The sequence below is a fragment of the Carassius auratus genome, unplaced genomic scaffold (genome assembly GCF_003368295.1).
Source record: "Carassius auratus strain Wakin unplaced genomic scaffold, ASM336829v1 scaf_tig00035784, whole genome shotgun sequence".
Lineage (NCBI taxonomy): Eukaryota > Metazoa > Chordata > Actinopteri > Cypriniformes > Cyprinidae > Carassius > Carassius auratus.
The window spans coordinates 14,524-35,210 of NW_020526264.1; the positions used below are offsets into that span (position 1 = coordinate 14,524).

Consider the following 20,687-nt stretch of genomic DNA (forward strand, 5'->3'; position numbering starts at 1 on the left):
ATAGAACATATATAGGTTCAGAACATGATGAAGATGAATGATCATCGACAGAACTTTCATTTTTGGTCAAACTAGTCATCATTGATCTCTCCAGATGCCTCTCTCAGAGTAATCAACAGACTAAAATTCTGAACCCAGTGCTTCTGCTCTTCTGCGAGAGCTTTTCTATCATGTGTCTGTGGTGTAAACAAGCGTGCAGGGATGCGATGTGTGTTGTTACACTGGACTGACTGTTGAATTGTCACGTATGAAGTGTTCAAGCATGCGCAAACACGAGATCTGCTTTGCACCATGCTTGGAGAGGTTCTGTACGCCTAACTTTAGGTTGCCATGCTGAGATGAGAGAAGGTCAAGGCGGCTCGCTGTTGTCTTCCATTGCTGTGTGTTCTTTTCACAGTGTCTCCTCCGTGCTCTGCTCACTGTCTGTTCCTTTCTTCACAATGCATTGCATATTCAGAAGCAGCAGCATGTAGGTATATGAAAAACAACAAAACTTCAACCAGCTGCATGGCCTCTTTTTGTTTAGTCCTTTTCTTCCTGTTTTAGTTTACCTTATTATTTTTTTTGCAAAGAGTTTCACAATATTCTGACAGTCATTCTTGCAGGAAAAGCACTTGACAACACAAAAAATGAAACTGATTTGTAATTTACAGTCATGTTAGGCGAGTTTGTTTGGTTCTGTTTATAAGAGTAGTTCACTCAAAAATGTAAATTCGTTCAGTATTTACATGGCTTTCCAAACCCATATGCTGTTGTTTTTATTTCTGCGGGATGCAAGAAGATCATTTTTGAGGAATCCTTAATATAAAAATGCAGTTCAAAGTGACCATGTCTGTCAAGTTACATGATATCTTTCCACAGAAAAACAACAGCATATGGTGAGTAAAAAGGACAGAATTTTCATTTTTCAGTGAAATGTTCCTTTAATACTCTGACATTTTGAAACCCCGTTTTGACATGCTTTATATTTTGAGTTTCTGTCTTTGTTCTCCACCCTGTTGTCTCCGTGTCATTGTCCCTGTGTTTGCCCGTCTGTGGTGTGTGTATGATGGCATGATTGTAATGCACGTTGGGATTTATCTTGCCTCTCTCCCTCTTTCTATTTCTGGCCTACTCCACCCTAACTCGATCTAACTCTCTCTTTAACCTCTCTGCATTTGTTCTCACTTGAATCACATGATTTTGAGTCAATTTCCTGTTGTTCTCTCTCTTAACTAACATCTGTCCCTCTTCTCTGCAGGGGATGTGCTTTTCCAGATGGCAGAGGTCCACCGACAGATTCAGATGCAGTTAGAGGAAATGGTCTGTACTTTATTTGACTGCCATCCATTTTGCATCTTTTTGAAAGTATCTATTTTACATAGATTAGATTAGAAATTTTACCATCTTGTCATGTTCAATATAAATTAAATCCAGTGGATTTTAATGTAAATCACAGTATACATGGAGCAAACTCAAAAAGGATTTACACACGTTTGTAATTCAAATAACAAGAATGTGATCCCTGAATAATTAAAGGTGCTGTATGTTATTTTTTTTATGTATGAAAGCATAGAAATACTATAATATATTTGCAAATATTTAGGAAATGAGTTATTTTTTTCTGAAAAACAATGCTTCAGCCAGTTATCATAATGTGTTTTTGTTTGGTTTTGCTTGATTCCGCCCTCTGCCATTTTAACACCCATGGTTGCCAGGTGGTGGAAAATACAGCGTAATGCAGCCATGGAAGCGGGAAAACAAACTGGGTCAGACATTGCAGATTCTACCTGACTAAAAGGCATTCTAAAAACTTCTCTCTGAATAAAAGCATATTACAAATTGTATAAGTCAAAATTGGCGCCTTCCATTGTCAATTGCGCTGTGTGTCTTCAATCTGGCAACCCGCGTGAGTGTCAAAGAGGAGGAGTGGGAGAAACAACTCTCTCCAATTTCAATTTGGACTGCAGTACCCAATTCAACTGATAGCTGGCATCATTACATACTGCTCCTTGATGCAACCGCAAAGCAAATATACAACCTTGACGTGTCTGATATAAAACCTTCTGGAATGCTCAGTTGAGGTTTTTACTGTAAGCACAACATTGTGGGATGACTCATTTTCTGTGCTTATCAACATTATTCAAAAAATGTATTGATAGTGTACTGAACATGTAACATTTCTAGGTATGTTGTACAATCTGCACAAATCTGTGTTTTAAGGATCTTAAAAGCCCATTTTTTCTCCATTTTGATGCAGTTGAAATGCTTCCACAACGAGCTGCTGTCGGAGCTGGAGAAGAAGGTGGAATTGGACGCAAGATACCTGACTGTGAGTCCACAGCACATCCCACTCCTTCTGATAACCTAGTAATACACATACGTCTATCTGAGCAACCGACACACACACTCTCTGCACACACACTTTTCATAATAAGAATAACACCATTCTACGTTTTCTATTTCACTTGAAAATGCATGAGATTATGTAAAGTAAAACTTGTGCAAATCATTTTAAACTGACAATTGTTAAATCACAGTAGGAATGAAATTACCCATAGGTCTCTTATGTTCAGTAGAAAATGTAATATATTTTTACAATTTAAAATGACTATTTTCTGTTTGAATATATTTCAAAATGTAATTCATTCCTGTGAAGCGAAGCAGAATTTTCAGCATCGTTACTCCAGTCTTCAGTGTCTCACAATCCTTCAGAAATCATTCTGATAATTTCTTATTATCAATGTCTTTACTGTCACTTTTGAGCAATTAAATGTGTCCCTGCTGAATAACGATATTTATTTCTTAAAAACAATTCAAAATAAAATTTTACCAATGCCAAACTTTTGTAGTGGCAATATGGATGTTTAGCAGTGTTTCTGAGTTAAATTTTGTCTTTCCTTTTGGCAGTCTGATGAAATACTGAGCCAAGAATAAAAAAAAAAACTACAAAAACTGGATGACATTGCTGACTCTGCTTTGGTTACATGCTTCACATTTTGCCAAATGTAGCGGATTATTTGCAAACAATTAACATTTATGCATTTGGCATATAATTTTATGCAAAGCAACTTATCAGCACACGTTTCCTTGATTCAAACACACAGTACAGTGGAGCTACAGAAACAAAAGAAAATAAATAAACAGAAAAATTGTGTTCACTACACAGTATATATACCGCAGACTTCTTTTTAGTAGTTAGTTCGCCGTTCCAAACACACTCATACATAATTTAGAAATACATCTTGTTTTCTTGTATAGCAACGACCCTGTTTTCACTTCACTCCTGTTTCCACTATTTTCAACAAATGAAAATACACAATTTGTGGCAGATTAATGTATGTTTGGTGCAGTGCTGAGGGAGATATCTTTAGACTGTGAGTGGGTTGGAGAGGAGCTGTGTAGAGCAGTTCATTGGGTGGGGGGGGGCAGTTGGGCGTCGCTTGTCATCACATTGTATTCAGATAAAATTAAAGCCTTGCTGTCTTGCCTTATTCAGCGCTGGAGAGCGCGGTCTGCGGTCGTTCCCCTTGGAAACCAAACACTTATTTCTTTCCGTCTACACATTCTGTGCAACACATCGCATCTCTGCTCTGGAGTCCATTGTGAGATCTCTGTGTAGGTCTGGATGACTCTTATGATCTCCATTTTGTGCTTCCGCCATAGGAGCACCATTTTATAAAGATGAACAGTGATATAACAGGTTGAGAAAATGTTTCATATGTATATTCTGTTCTGCCCACAACAAATCAAGCTGTACAAGAAAGCGAATCAAGTGAACTGAAGTTATCCAGCCGCACGCTCCATCTCTTGAATTCCAGAAGAAATCATGATCCGTCAGGTCTGGTTTTTATTTATTCCTGTAAAGCCTTGTAAATCGTTCATATGATGAGAAACGGGGATCAGGGCTGTCGAAGCACAATCTTCCTCTCTCCTGCCGAAGATTGAGCGATTGCTCCATCACTCACATGTAACGCTGTCTTTGTAGACACTTTCCTGCTGCGCAAGAATCTGGTCGAGCTGCCAAACTATTTATAAGCGTGTAGTCTAGAGATCATTCTCTCAGCGTACCTTGTGTAGGATGTGTGAAGATTCATACATCTAGAAGTTCTCAGCCAAGTGTATCAGCCTCCAGAACTTGGAGGTTGGGAGTGGAGAGCTTCGCTGCTTTCTTCTGCAGACATCAGAAGTGCTGCCCTGAAACACTCCAGACCTTCAGGTCTGCTCCAGACCCCGGTGAACCACAGGGCCAGACCGCGTTTGAAGGCCTCATGAAGGGATCCTGACTTGAAGGCTGTTCTTAAAAGTCGCTGGCAGAGCTATGCTGCCTTCTCAGACACTCTGGACAAATTGTAAGGCAGGATCACAAATGTCTATCTTGGAGAAGACAATCCCAGGACTGGCAATGTGCACTTTACTTGATGATTACTCAACAGATGAATCGGATGATGTGTGAGACTGGGGTTTGATGCTCAGTTTATGTACATTATGTTCCAGACAGAACATTTTAAGGTGTTGCAACACATCTAACTTTGAGCGTTGTGTCATGTCAAGTTAATTTTATAATCATTTTTGTGTATTGATTGTGAAAAGTAAAATGGTGAAACGTTTATTGTAAAGATACTTGTACAGTATTTGATCAAAATTAGAAAATTAGTTGTGGAATCATTAGCTTAGCAACATGCTAAAGTCTGATCGAGTTGAGCAGGTCTGTATTACTGCGCTGATAACGTCACAATTTCACGATTATATATCAGAATATCACGATTTTGATAGTTTGATTATAATTCATATCTTAATAACAATAATTGATTATTTATTAAAATTGTAAAATTTACATACTAAAATAATGATGATTTATGTTATTATTATTTGTATTATTTTATATAAATATAAAATGTATTATATAATGGTATAATGATCATTTTTATTTTGATGATGATGATGATGATGATGATGGTTATTATTATTATTATTATTATTATTATTATTATTATTATTATTATTATTTCGGTATAGTCCAGACTTCTTTACTTACAAGTGAATCTGAGGGTTATAATATCACAATTGATTGTGATCTGGTAATAAAAACATTAATATTATACTGGTAGTAGTCATATTAGTAATAATTATTATTATTATTATTATAATAATGGTTAATTGTGTGATTCACTTGTGATTGGAAAAAGTCTGTAGGACTGTGCTGATAAAAATCACATGCGCGCTCACACACACACACACACACATATAATAATAGCTGTTATTATAGTAACTATATTGATACATATTTATATATTGATCATATTATTATTTTTATTGTTATTATTATTAATATTTGTAATGGTTGTCATCTTTATAGTAACTATATTGTTTTATTATAATATTTATATATTAATTATCATATTATTATCACTATTATTATTAATGACAGTTGTTATTATTGTTGTTGTTTGTTATATCATGTGAATTCTGTCAGGGGAGCATTATCTGTGTGCTGTACATTAGTGACCACTAAGAAAGTTCCTGTCTGTGTAGGCTGTTTTTCTCCAGGCTGTGTCTCAGAGGAGGGCAGTAGACAGCAGACAGCGAGTGTTTTGGAACATGACTTTTGACTAGTGGGCTTTGACTCCCGTGTCTTTCTTAACGCTGTAGCTACAGTCGGTTGATTTCTGCATTTACCAACAATCTTCCTGTGTTTTTCCTCCTGAAGGCGGCTCTTAAGAAGTACCAGGTGGAGCACAAAAGCAAAGGAGAGAGTCTGGAGAAATGCCAGGGTGAGCTGAAGAAACTGCGGAGGAAGAGCCAGGGCAGCAAGAACCCCTCCAAGTACGGCGAGAAGGAGTTGCAGGTGAGCCCCCACACCGCCGCCACAGAGCTAGCGTGTCACCGTGGGCTCCGTCGAGGCCTTTGAAAGGGACGGAGGTGGATGGATAGGCACTGGCTCAGTGAGACCACCTACATCATGTTAATGCTGGGATGATTTTAACGGCGTCTGAATGTAAGAAGTGTTGCGAGCCTCTCACGGCAGAGAGAACACAATGGGGGGGCGAAAGGTGTAGGTGTGTATACAAACAGCGCTGCGGCATATCAGCTAAGAGGCTGCGCTAAACACACACACACACATCACAGCGGTTTTTACTGACTTTCTTCCCTGTTTAAACTGAGCGAGTGGACCTTTACCTGGCATATTAATTGCTGGCCTGCTGAGAGGACTCTTACGCTGTGACAGCGGGGTTGTGGAGACCTGGCATAGATCAATAAGCAAAGTGCATGTGCTCTCTGGCCCAGATCTCTCAGAAAGCTTACTCGCTCTGCCAGGTGTGAAAGAACGGCCCTCCTGACAGAGTCATGGTATCCCAGATCGGATCACACTTCCTTAAAATTGTTTTTAGTTCGTTTTATTTCGATTTTCCATTTACATTTAATTTTAATTTAATCAAAATGTTTTAGTTTTATCATAATTGTTATTTATTTTCAGTATAGCAGCTGTCCTCTTTTTCAGCTGCCGTAAGTCCTGGATTATTTTTCCCGTAGGAATTTTTTTAAAAGAGCTTCATTAAAAAGTTATAAGACATGAACAAACCAAGCAGCAACGAGGTGAATCACAACATTACGAGCTTTGAATTTGAAGCGAAAATATATATGTAAATCAGAAAAAACAGACTTTTAACAGAGGCTTTTAATGAGGGAAAGGACTACAATCCACTGTAACATATCATATAATCAAATTAAATGGATAAGTATTGATTTAAAGATGTTGATAATGTATACAGAAGCAATGTATTTTATGTTTATTGCTAAAAAAGTATTTTATACTTTGCAAAATATGACAAAAGAAAAATGTTTTTTATTATTTGTATAGTGCGTACTCTAATAATTTTAAAACTTTATTTACATAAAGATTTTAAAATAATCATAACAGATGCACAAGACTTACGTTTAATTTAGAATGTAATAAAAATGAATTAAAAGCATATTAAAATAAAATAATGCATAAATAATATGATACAGTGCAATCAGTTGGATGCAGCTCAGTGTTCTTTCAGTAAATGATCCATTAAACAGATGTATTGAGCTAAATATATATATATATATTTAAACATTTAAGTAGTTTTTAAGAAAAACGTAACATTTGCCGTTCTTACACATTTAATCGGAGTGATTCATGGGAGTGTCACGATTCACTGATTGGTGGAGGTTTCTTTGACGAATAGTTTTTTTGTTTTTACTAGGAATTGTGCTTTTGAACATCATTTTTAAAAAGGCATTAAAATAATGCATGTTACCTTGTCAGAAAATATGGGAAGTGAACATGTGGTTGGTTCACCTGTCAATCAGTTCTTGCCTCATTGAATGATTATGTCTGACACAATGCATAGTTCAATTACATCAACGAACAACAAAAGCTAAAATATTCTCTTTCTTTTCTAAGCTTACATTTTATGTAAATTCATTTTCAGATGGTTTTCACTGTCATAATAGGTGGTTTTATTCAACTGTATACTGTATACAAAAGTCTTCACAGTAGGTCATTTTTATATTACTAGCTAAAGATAATGATGATAACCCTGAGTGTGCGGCTGAAATCCCCCCTGAGGCTGTGAGCATGCAGGAGCAGGTATCTGCCAGTGACTGCGCTTTGGTGGTTTGAGATGCAGCGCTGCTGGAAGTTTATACAGTAAATGTGTCTGTCCACTGCCAGATACCCTGCAGATAGTTAGCTCATGTTGAGCCAAGCTACACTCGCCTAAGAGATCCACAAATATTTTGAGTGTTGTGATTTTGTAAACTAAAGCCACAAGAGGCCATGATTTGCAGTGATTTTATCAAGGGTGGATGTTAAGGGATGTTTTACATGATACAGACTTATTTATAAAATGGTCCCAAAAATTGTTATACTTACAATATAAACTACCATTCAAAACTTTGAGGTACATAGGATTTTAATTTTATTCTATTATTGACAATAAAGACATTAATAATGTTATAAAAGATATATATTTTAATATTATAATTTATTATTATTATTATTATTATTATTATTATTATTATTATTATTATTATTATTATTATTATTATTATTATTATAAATGCTGTTCTTTTGAACTTCAAATCATCAAAATCCTGAATACATACTCTTTTCAACACTGATAATAATATGAAACGTTTCTTGAGCAGCAAATCAGCATATTATAATGTTTTCTAAAGGATCATGTGATTCTAAATACTGGAGTAATGATGCTGACATTTTAAAATGTATTCATATAAAAAATAATAATAATATTTCACAATAATAGTTTTTACTGTATTTCTGCTCAAATAAATGCAGCCTTGCTGAGCATTAATACATATTACCGACCTCAAACATTTGAATAATAGTGTAGAATTCAACTCATTTACAATCTATCAGTAGTTTTACATTTAGTTTACTTAGCCTACCTAATGTGTCTCATCCAATCATATCTGTTTTATAAATATGACAAGAAATAACCGTCAAGTTTAAGAACATGTTTACCCTTGATAAAATCACTGTAACACACTACGGATTAGCTTTAATAAAAGAAAGTAGACACAGATGTTCAATTAATAGTTTGATGTATTAATATTAATGCTTGTTCAGAGTTTGTTTCAGTCTTTACAGTTGCCAAGCAACAAAGTCCCTCACCAGATTAAAATCAAGGGGCAAGGAACTCGACCGGAAGTTGAAGTCGGGTGGGGGCTGCCATCTTTTAGCAGAACTTCACTTGCGTTAGCATTCCCATTGACTCCCATTCATTTTGGCGTCACTTTGACAGCGAATAACTTTACATCTGAGGCGTTTAAAGACTCTGTTTGTCCATTATTTATTTCTAAAGATACACGACAATGTATAAAGGGCTCCATTACCTTCTATGTTACATTATGGCCCCGTATAAACAGTTTTTGTAAAAAATAGGCTAACGATTGCGTCATAACCACTCGGCTCTCTGTCGCATTACCGTACAGACAGGAGGAGAAGCTCGAAGGCAATTAACTTAATATGGCGTACTGGCGTTACATTTTAAAATACTATACAAAATAATTAATCAGAATACTTACTCCTGCTCACTCACGACAAAGAACTCCCCGCTCAAGCTCGCCGTCTCTGCAAGATTAACGATGGCAGTTTTCACGCACACTTACTAGAAGATTTACATCTGCCAGACAGGTTGCTGACGTCGTCAAGCTTCGTTTGAGTCTGCGCGTCAGAAACGGAAGTGCTAAAAAACGCTAAAACTGGGCTTCATTTGTCTCAATTGAGTTCCCATGGGGTCGCTGTGTCCATTTCTTTTACTGTCTATGATTAAAATATGATGTTTGGTCATGGGCGTGTGTGCATTCAATGACTATGAACACAGCCCATTCAATCAAATTCTGTACATTTCCACACTGAAGGCCTTTCCACACTGAGCGCGATGCGAAAAAGCGAGGCGAATCACAGATGAATGGTGCTTTCACGCCGTGCGCAAAATGATTGTTAGTCTTCTGCTAATTCATGCTTGCATGCTAGGTGGCGCCAAACAACAATGTATTTTTCCTCAGATATATATCGGATATGGTCCACTGCTCAATATATAGCATTAAATTAAGATAAATTAAGTTTGGTTCTGCACCAGAAACACAAATGTCTTTAATGCTTACAAGAATATCCCATAATATAATTGGAGGTACAATCAACATGAAGCTACACTTGAAAACTTATGTAATTATTAATGTATTTGTTTAAAAGTCACTTTAAATCATCATCAAGTGCTTGTAATAATTTCCGATTGTGATCTATAGTATAATTTAGATTATAATTGGCAGACTCTTTGTATGTCATCAACATCCTTTATTGTTGAGCTGCATACATAACGCATACAGAAAATGTATCATTATAATCATGTCTGTTTGCTTTCATATGTCATGTGTAGATAAATGTTTCACTTGATTTTTTTAAACACTGAAAAAAATACTCTATATGTTCAGACACCAACGACAACAACATATTATTTGTATGTTGGTTGAAAGTCCTCTCCTTCTGTGTTTTTATGCTCGTGCTCAATGCAGTCTTCTGAGCTTTTCGCACCGCCGAGTCATGCTTCGGTCACACTGAAAAGATTTGTCAAAAAAAAAAAAAAAAAACATCTGCATTTTCAGTGCACGAATGTTTGCAGTCTATATGGATTCATCAATAAGAATCTGTTGTTTTATTCCAGCGCGCCATCGCATCCGATATTCACTTTGCTTTTTTCGTGCTCGGCGTGGAAAGGCCTTTAGATGATAAATGTTACAAGTAGAGTTGTTCCGATTCCGATACTAGTATCGGAAATATCACCGATACCACAACAAATACTGGCATCGGCGAGTACATGAACCCATATACCGATCCGATACCATTTTCTTAAACAAGACCTAGTTATGACCGCTAGTTTTGTGTAACCGCTGCACGGTTCTTCTTCGCTGCTCAGAATTCATTGCAAACACAGGACGTTCTGCTGAGCTGCCACAAGCAACCCGTTTAGAGCAGCGAAGAATTTATATATTATAAATCAATGGTTAGCAGTATGTCCGCTGTTTAGCAGTATTTCAGACTGGACAAACCAGACAGTAAAACAGTGACTAGGGATGCCACAAGTACTGGCACTTTGCTACCAAGTCAGTGCTGAAAATGTAAAAATGTGATTATACCATCGTATCTGTAGTACCGGTATTAAGTTCGAGTATATTCGCTACCCGCAGCTGCGTTCAGTCGCTTCCGTGTTAGTAAAAGGGCAGGGCTCCAAACTTTAGCCAAATATACAAGTGTCTGTGAATATTAAGCTGTAAAATATTATTTAAATATTACTCTTGCAAATTCTACATCTCTATGTGTGATGGACGCAGATGTGCGGGAGCTCGCTGTTTTTTAGTCTCTATACACTATATGAGTGTCACTATATAAGGACACGAACGCATAAAACGTCACTTCATGATAATTTAATTTAGTGTCACTATATGGGGACACGAACGCATACAACGTCACTTCATGATAATTTACCGTTTCATTTGAGAAAACTGTTCGGTTTAACATAAATATATTAAGCTACTGTTGTAGCCTACAGCAGCTTTAGCTATGGCTCTATGTAGTATTAATAATAATAATTATGGCTAGACGGTTGCTTGTTTTTTACTTGTTTTGTTGTTATATTGTAAAACTAAAATACCTTTTTTAGTTTGTGGTGATAGATTTTTGGCTGCATTTGAAGTTCTTTTTCGCTTAAGAAAATAAATAATATTACGGTCATATTCATGTCAGATAATAAAAATACTGTAATAAATACAGTAGTTCACCATGTATTTGTTCATATTTTATTAAGGGATAGGTCTGAAGCACACCATAAAATAATTCTAGCAATTTACACAGGGCTAGTAGTATATACAGCTTTTTGCATTATTGAGACACTGTTTTCCAAATGAATGTTGTTCAGTGCTTTGGCGCAATGTATTTTGTTTAAAGCACTATATAAATAAAGGTGATTGATTGATTGATTGATATACAGATACACACCCAGGTATCGGATCATTACACGGTATCGGCCGATACCCTGAGCCCAGGTATCGGAATCGGTATCGGGAAGAGGAAAAGGGTATCGGAACATCTCTAGTTACAAGTTATCTTGTTTATGATCTTCTAAAAGATCGATTCTCAATTGGCCTACCTGCTTCAGTCTAAAGAACAGAGCATCTTTCATTTTCTCCCTCAGAGCTTTTACATGTAAATGTGGCCTTGAGCAAGAGCATGAAAAGTCAACTTATTTAGTCCCAAGCCCTAGGGGCCCATAAAGCAAAGTCCCAGTGTACACGCACTCAAATTAATATACTTGATCTACATATTACCATAAATCACACCGTTATCGCTGAGAGTGAAAGGCGGTTTGGAGGTTTATAGATTGTGATTCATTGAAAAAAGCTCCACGAACATGCATGAATTGACTATTTTGTCTGAGCATGTTCAGATGACTGTTTATACACTCCATTTTTATCGCTCTCGTCTCTGTTGTACTTCCGTCTCCTCTTCTGTTTTTTCCTTCTTCCTGTTGCTGCTGAAATAATTAGTCGCTGAAGTCCCTCTGAAGATGCTAATTAGCTAATTATTCAGTAGAGTGGTCTGAGGTGCAGCGGGAGGGATATGAGATTCGGTGGCGGTCTACGGCATCGGTGCTCGCAGTGATATCGCACGTTAACAGACATGTCATGTTTCTGAATGGTGTGGACTCCTCAGCGAGTTCAGGGAAAGCAATTAGAGTATCTACAGAAGAACACTTGCATGCACTGTTAGCGCACACAACTCTGGCATGAGACTTATCCTGGGAGAGCCGGGACTGGAGAGAAAGCGGCTGTGCCACGGGATGAAGGACTGCTGATGTCAGAGGAACGAGCCGAGCTGCGGCTATATCAGGCTGACGCAGCGGGCGACGCAGCACGAAGCGTTTAAGTTTGAGAGGGCTTTGTGCTTTATACATAGAGGGATTCCACTTCCCATTCCGCGCACAGCCAGTGTCCAAACACCACTGCGAGCGCTGGCTAATTTAAGAAAATTGACTGCCTGTTAAAAATATAACATCATTTGTAGTGCTGTCAAACAATTAATTGTGATTAATTACATCCAAATTAAAAATGTTGTGTACAAAATATATACGAGTAGGCTGTTTATATTTAATATGTATATAAATACACACAAACACATTCATGTATAAGACTGTTGGAAGACCATTTCAGGTGACTACCTCTTGAAGCTCATCAAGAGAATACCAAGACTGTGCAAAGCAGTAATCAAAGCAAAAGGTGGCTGCTTTGAAGAACTTAGAATATGACATATTTTCAGTTTTTTTTTAACTTATTTGTTATGTATTTAATTCAATATATAATTCCACATGTGTTAATTCATAGTTTTGATACATTAAGTGTGAATCTACAATTTTCATAGTCATGAAAATTAAGAAAACTCTTTGAATGAGAAGGTGTGTCCAAACTTTTGGTCTGTACTGTACATGTAAATATTTTCAAAATATATACTGTATGTGTGTGTATTTATGTACACTTATTACACGGCTTTATGGAATACTTGATTCTGATTGGTCAATTGCGCCATCCAGCAGTATGTTATTCCCAGATAACAATGGCCAAATTGAATAACACACTGCTCATCTGGGTACTACGAGTGATCTCGACTGGTACTACTTACATGCTTTAACGAGTCACTCCGTCACTCCATATTGTTACTCAAAACATTTAAAAACCATGTGTTACAGTGGAAGACTTCAGCATTAATTTCAGTATGTATGGTAAAAACAAATCGTTTAGCCATGTAATAAGCAGGATAATGTACATACAACATTATCCTTTACATAAGTGACGTGACATTCAGCCAAGTATGGTGACCCATACTCAGAATTTGTGCTCTGCATTTAACCCATCCAAAGTGCACACACACAGAGCAGTGAACACACACACACACACACTGTGAACACACACCCGGAGCAGTGGGCAGCCATTTATGCTGCGGCACCCGGGGAGCAGTTGGAGGTTCGGTGCCTTGCTCAAGGGCACTTAAGTCGTGGTAATGAAGGTGGAGAAAGAACTGTACATGCTCTCCCCCCACCCACAATTCCGTCCGGCCCAAGACTCGAACTCACGACTTCCCAACAGTAATAATAAATATACACCGTACACACACACATATATTATGTAAACAAAAACTTTTATTTTGGATGCGATTAAATGTGATTAATCGTTTGATGGCACTAAACATTTATTTCATTCCTAAATAAAGAAATTTAACTGTTCTCTTTATTTGATTATTTGCAGGTGATTTTGATACTATTTGCCGCCTCTCACAAAATCGACACATGAAAATGTAAAATCACTACAAATTATTTTTTTCATTGTAAATATTTAAGTTTCAGTGGTATAACACACTTGATCTGCCGACATAACGTTGCAATGCATAATGATTTTGACTCCAAAACCCCCTTTTATCAAACTCCAAGACATTATTTGGAGACCTTTCTATCCTTCCAGGCTGATTTTATGGCTCATAGAAATAGGAAAATACAAAACACCCCAGTTTTATTCAGAGGCCTGAACTTAAATGAAATTTTTTGAGCAGTTGCTGATATATATATATAATCAAAACATATAATGTATATGTCAAAACATATAATATATGGCAATACATATAATGCACTGCAATACATTGAAATGTTACTCAAAAGCCAGTTTAATCAAATTTGACTCGTATATAACAAATAAATACATTTTACTTAAAAGTAATGGTTATGTTGATTTTTTTAAATTAATCATATGGGTGTTACTGTATATAATTAGTTACTAATTAGACCATGCTTAAAAATATAGCTTTTCCTAGCATGATTACAGCAATACAAAATAATTTTATAATGCATTTGATATAAATATGTTATTGGCAATAAGTAGAAAACCACACATACCAAAAATTTTCAGTAAGCATATAGTATATTTAATGCAACAAATATTGTGCAAGCTGTGCATGGATTTTTTTTTTTCTTTTTAAATGTCATCTTAGCAAACACTTTGGAGGTTTCAGTCTTTCCCTGTTCAATTAGATCCTGCAAAAAAATAAAAAATAAATATATATATATATATATATATATATATATATATATATATATATATACACCAAGTTTTCAATAACTGTAACTATGTTATTTGATCGGAGACCATGCCCTTTTGAATGCATTCTTTCTGTGGTAATACCATGGTACTTTGATATACGTCATTACACTGAATGATAAAGAATGTGTTTGAATGGAACTGTTGCTTGAGTAACATAGTACTGTTCAAAAACACAGTATTGTAGATTTGTGTTTGTGTCGTTTTGTAGGAATATTCAGTTTAAATGAGCAGTTCACTGGAATAGCTGGGGAGGAATTCAAGATAGCGTTAACATAAACATAACAATACCTGTCTGGAATTTCCCTGTGGTACATGCGTCTTCGGTTTCACTTTGTTAGAGAAATGTGCCTTGCGTCATAATAAACATTGGGCTGGACTGGTTTAATGTTCCCAGAATGCAACACTGCTGTTTTTAGTTTCGTCCACATATTGTGTCCCTTCGGTGAGAGATGAGACAAGCTCATAATTGGTCTGCATTATGTGCTGATACCATTTCTCTTATTTCCAATAACGTTACACGACCAATCCAAAATTTGATGTCTGTAAAAAGTTGTATGTTTTTGAAAGAAGTCTCTTATGTTCACCAAGGCTGCATTTATTTGATCAGAAATACAGTAATATTATGAAATAATATTTATTTTGAATTTAAATGAACTGGTTTCTATTTGAATATATTTAAAAATTAAATGTATTTCTGTGTTGGCAAAGCTGCATTTTCAGCATCAATAATCAATACATCAGTCTTCAGATAATCCTTTATCCATTTGGGGATTTTTTAACAGGAAATTCAAAGGATTTTTTTTTTTAAATAGAAATCTTTTGTAACTTTTCTGATCAATTTAATGCATCCCTGCTATATGAAAATACAATTTTATTAATATTTGAATATTCAATGAAATAATAAATAATTATGTCATTGTTGCTATAATGTAACACCAGTATAACCTTCCAGCCCTTCTTTCCACAGTCTCCATTAATAACTAGAGCGTATGTGTTAAAGCCACATGACCTGTGTAACATTTTTCACAGCGGCTGATTGAGCAGGTCTGACAGCTTCCATATCTGAAACGAAGGGTCCTGGCTTCTCCATCCATCACTCCATCAGCACGCCTGTCCACACGGCCGTCTGCTGTCATGACCTCTAATGCAGCTTTTCATCAAACACTCATTGCCCATGTTCTAGACTTCTGTTGTGCTTTTCCTCATATCACTCCTGTGCTGTCGTACCTCACCGTGTCTCTTTCTCACTGCTGTACTCTATGACTCATAGTGGAGTTGTATCTGTGTTATTATTCTGGAGGGGAAATGAAAACACTCAGCTTCATCTATGCTGTAAAGCAAGTTTGTATCTCTGATAGATGTATTATACTGCAAGGCAAAATCTTACTTTAAAGTCCAAAAGAATGACCCTTTCTTAATGCATTTTTTGCTTTTGTGAGCTTGTTTTACTAGAAAGTATGTTACATTATTTAGGTATAAAGGGCCCTCTAAAGTGTGGGGGTCATTAACAGGGTCCAAACTACTTTTAATTTATGTTTTTTACACATGCATCCATATTAATTATCCAAAAAAAAAAAAAAAAAAAAAAAAATATATATATATATATATATATATATATATATATATATATATATATATGCTATTTTGATGTTATGTATACAATTTTGGTTAAATATTTAATCATTTAATTTTTTTGTCATTTTGCGTTTTTATTTTTTATTATTATTTTCTTTAATACACCTTAACTAAACAGTAAATGTTGCCCTGGTAAGTGTATATATATTTGTTTGTTTTGGTGATTTTAGTTTGGTTAATGATAATAACTGATGACTAAATGTATATATATTATGACTATTATTCTACGAAACACATATATACAGTAACACTTCCTACTTCATCTATTAAGACTTTTTCCAAAAGACCCTGTGAAGTTTGATGACATTTTGAAACAGATTTGGGGTGGAATAATGGCTTGTGGTTTTTGTTAAATAGCAAATAGCATTTAGCTTTCAGCTCACAGTTTGAACCAACATGGTTTGCTATTGACATATGGTATTTATAATATATATAATTTAGCAGGAGTCATGGTAGAGATCTGAACAGACCTCTAACAAGAAGAGGATGTCTTAATTAGTTTGTCTGGAAGAGGAGGACAGACTTTTTTTTTTTTAATGCGTAACAGTTGCTTTTGTCAACTTTTTGGATTACATTAGCATATAGATGAAAGAAATGAACTAAAACCCTCAAAACCTGCATGTCGTCTGTAATTCAATCTTCTGCTGTTATAAATTCAAGCCAGTTGCCATCGGTGTAAAACTAGCGCCAACCTGTGGTTAAAACTTTAAACTGCATGAACTCAATTCAATCAGGACCTTGTATTTTGTTGACGAGTCGTGAACAAGGGTTATGTTTTATCTTGCGGATCCTCAATCTGTTGAATACTCTCTTCAACAAGCTCGTGTTTGAGATAGTTCAGTATACAGGACCCAAAGTAGATAAAAGTCCATCAAATCTCTCTATAAAACTGGTTTTACAGCCCATTAATTTTACATCCAAATCTTCATTTCAACGCAGTCGAGCTTTCGCCGTGTGACTGTAGGAGATTTTCTGCTCCATTAGATTTCTGACTCTGACTTATTCTTCTGCCTTCACTCCCACTAGAAATCCACGTTTTTATTTGAAGTAGTTTCCATCATTGATTCTTGACTGTGTCTGAAGTGCTTTCCTCATTACAATGCTCTTCTCATCACTTGTCTCATTCAGGCCACTATAACCGAAATGCATGATAATACCAGTGGGCGACGGGGAGTCCCCCTCGTCCTGTTGTGGGTAAATTAGAATAGGGCACTAAAACACCTGCATGTGTTCAGATAATGAGTTCTGTAATGGTTCTGACATTTCCGGGAGTTTAGAGTTCCCACTAGAGATATGAGAGAGGGAGATGGCGAGGTGATTATGGGCCAATCAGCAGAGAGCTGCTAGAGAAAAGATCCTTTTAGTATTCATAAGAAAAACTATCACGCAGATATCTAAAATGCATTCATATATTCATAGCACTCCTACTCAGGTATTAATCTGGAGTACAGTCACAGACAAAACAACGCTAAAAAGCACCCATTTTGTAGTGCCATAATGCATGAACACGAAAATCGTTCAGTACCATGGTGCGTAATACTTTTTGTAAGGCTTTAAAAGAGGACAGGCGAACTACTGCAACCAATTATTTACAAAAGTCTCTACATTCTCTTAAAGTTTCCTGTCAGTACCAAGTTTACAGCCTAAGCGAGGACATTTTTAAAGGGAAATTTGACGCACAAATGAACATTCTATCATCATTTAGCCTACTCATATCATTGCAAACTTTTTTAGTTTCTGTTAAGCATAAAAAGGGAAATTTTGAAGAAAATACTAGCTGCTTTTTTTTTTCTATAGTTAACCCCAATGCATGTTTTTTTTTCTATTAATTCATATTAGAAAATATATTCAATATTACTGTTTTTATTGTATGTTATAAATGCTATATGACCTATAAAAACATTTTTAAAAATCCCAACCCCAATATTGTGCACTGTAGTGAGTAATTAATAAATTAACCATATAGCCAACCTAAGAACCTTACACAGCAAAAATGGTCCTTAAGGAAGGTTAAAAATTCAAGAAACCTTTCTGCATGTATTTACAAGCTTTTTGCATGAGTTGACCATAAGTTTTGTATGTAACTACCTGCTTTTCCTTTTATCTTCCGCAGTATGTTGAGACTATCAGCAGCAAACAGAGTGAGCTGGATAGCTTCATTGCAGAGGGCTACAAAACAGCACTTTCCGAGGAACGTAGGAGATACTGTTTTCCTGGTGGACCGCCAGTGCGCCGTGGCCAAGAACAGCAGCGCCTACCATGGCAAGGTGAGACCCAGATGCTTTTTCCTTTGCTGTACAAGATAGACAGCATCACCGCCGATGTACTTTCACAGTCTCTGATATGGCTGAAGACAGCAGCAGTTGCCATGGCAATCCCCAAAGATCAACCCTCGCAACCATCTCTGTTGGGCACAGTTTTTTTGGGGGCTTATTGCAAAGATGAGATTTATTCTCCCCTGCAATTGTCTGTGTTCCAGGAGTGCCTGCGAAGTAATGCACGCCGTTTCTGACATATCAATTATCCGTAATAACGGAGCCACTTCCCCATGGTAAAACCACATCATTGTAACTCCAGTCTGCGTGCAGAGCAGTTATTAACTTCAGCAGGTGTTCCCAACCCATATGCAATCTGCTTAAATGCCACCGTTTTACATCCGTATGTGTACTTGTGTGTGTATGTGCCGAAGGGATGTGTGCACATGGCTATATTCTGTAATATGTCATTGTAATACCTGCTCAGACTAAACCGTGAACCCTGAACATGAACAAGACAAGTGTGGTTTATGTCTTCTGGGAATGTGGTTGAGGCTTTAGGGAGGGACGGAGAGAAGCCTTTAGTTTTCAAGAACATCCTGTCCAGTGGTTAATCAGTACGGAGGCGTGTGTGGGAAGAGTTCAGAAAGGGCGCACTGAAGAGGGAGAGAGAGCGAGTGTGGTAGAATCAGAAGCCGTGAGTGTGTTGTGTGTGTGTGTGTGTGTGTGAGTCACCAGGAGTGGGCGGGAGGATGTAGACGAAGGCCCCTCACCCACACTGCAGTGTGCTGTACTGTAAGTGGTCCGAGATGTGAGAGACCTATCAGCAGTTGCTCAGAATCACCAACAGTCATTTGCAATTAATATGGGTAAGGAGAATTATATGTTGAAAGGATTGTGCTACGTTGAAAATCTAAAGCAAAAGACCGAGGTCAAGACGCTGAGGAACAGATAGACGGATCCCTGCAGGGTTAGGGCATTTTCAAAACTCTTAATGATGTTTTATTAACAAGGTTCGGGGAGGAGCGCGTCAGATACTTAGCCTAATCGACACAGGTGGACCATAATCAAGTAATCAATCCCATAGTATAAATATCGCTGACTTACCTCTATCCATTGACGGTTTATCAGCATCCCTCCTCCAACCCATCTCCTCGCTTTGAGTTCACTTTATAAATAGACCGGGAAAGGGGTCTAAGGGCTCTAAGTTCGGGCAATTCCAGAGATTGGAGCCCTTACCCGGGCAGCACACCAAATATGCATACCATACCTCGCGAGACACCGTTAACTTGGGAACATCCTTGCCCCCACTGTTTGTGCTGTGGATAACAATAAAACCTCTGATCATGCAATAAGGATATGTGGTCATGCTTGTCATTTGACACAGCAGACACGATAGCACTGCATAACTGATATACTGTAGGCTTTTTTAATTTTTTATTTAAAACAATTCCAAATGTGCTAATTATATCAGGAAATATCTTGATTCTCAAATATGTGGAAGTAAATGCGTTGTGCACCTTTATAGATTGATCATTGAATGGTAATGAGTGTCATGTCATCAAATATTTGTAAGTCTTTCATTTTATAGAGAGCAAAGAACATTTACATGATCAAAGAACGTTTCATTTAGTCTAGCCAAATTCCAGGCACTCTCAAAAACTCCTATCTGCAATTAGTTGTTTCTGATGAGAGAATTCAGTCAGCGAGCGAGTTAACAAAAACACCGTGTTTCAGCGATGACTTATTTGAACGCCTCTGATTGGCCATTGCATTCATAAGCTCAACAGAATCGTGTGATTGGTTTTCATGCAGCGCTGTACGAAAACATTCTGTCTCTGGCTCAGCGCCTGCCAGCGAATGTAGATTTTAATTTAGCAGCTGATGCTGTGCAGCACTGAACAATCTAACTACAACAGTGTGATTGTATCAAATATATACAAAATATATATTATTCAGCTAGCAGAAAAGTGCCGCAATCATTCACATTTGTTTTCCATTGTCCAATCTAAGGAATGAAGAGGTGGGCCCTCTGTTGTGGTGACAAAACTTTACAATCGCTCATAAAGTCTGGTTACTACAATAACAGAGGAGAAACCTTTGTTGTCTGTTGCAGGTTTCCCG

The 20,687-nt window shown here is 36.8% G+C and overlaps 1 protein-coding gene across 1 annotated transcript; it reads left to right on the forward strand.

The window, feature by feature from the left end:
* The first annotated feature begins 1,191 nt into the window (after positions 1 to 1,191).
* On the forward strand, positions 1,192 to 18,804 carry LOC113082297 (brain-specific angiogenesis inhibitor 1-associated protein 2-like). Its single transcript, XM_026254027.1, has 5 exons — positions 1,192 to 1,302; positions 2,240 to 2,311; positions 5,690 to 5,827; positions 18,422 to 18,575; positions 18,788 to 18,804. Exons 1-5 carry the CDS (start codon positions 1,258 to 1,260, stop codon positions 18,802 to 18,804), a joined length of 426 nt encoding a protein of 141 aa, XP_026109812.1. The 5' UTR covers positions 1,192 to 1,257.
* Positions 18,805 to 20,687: the final 1,883 nt, after the last annotated feature.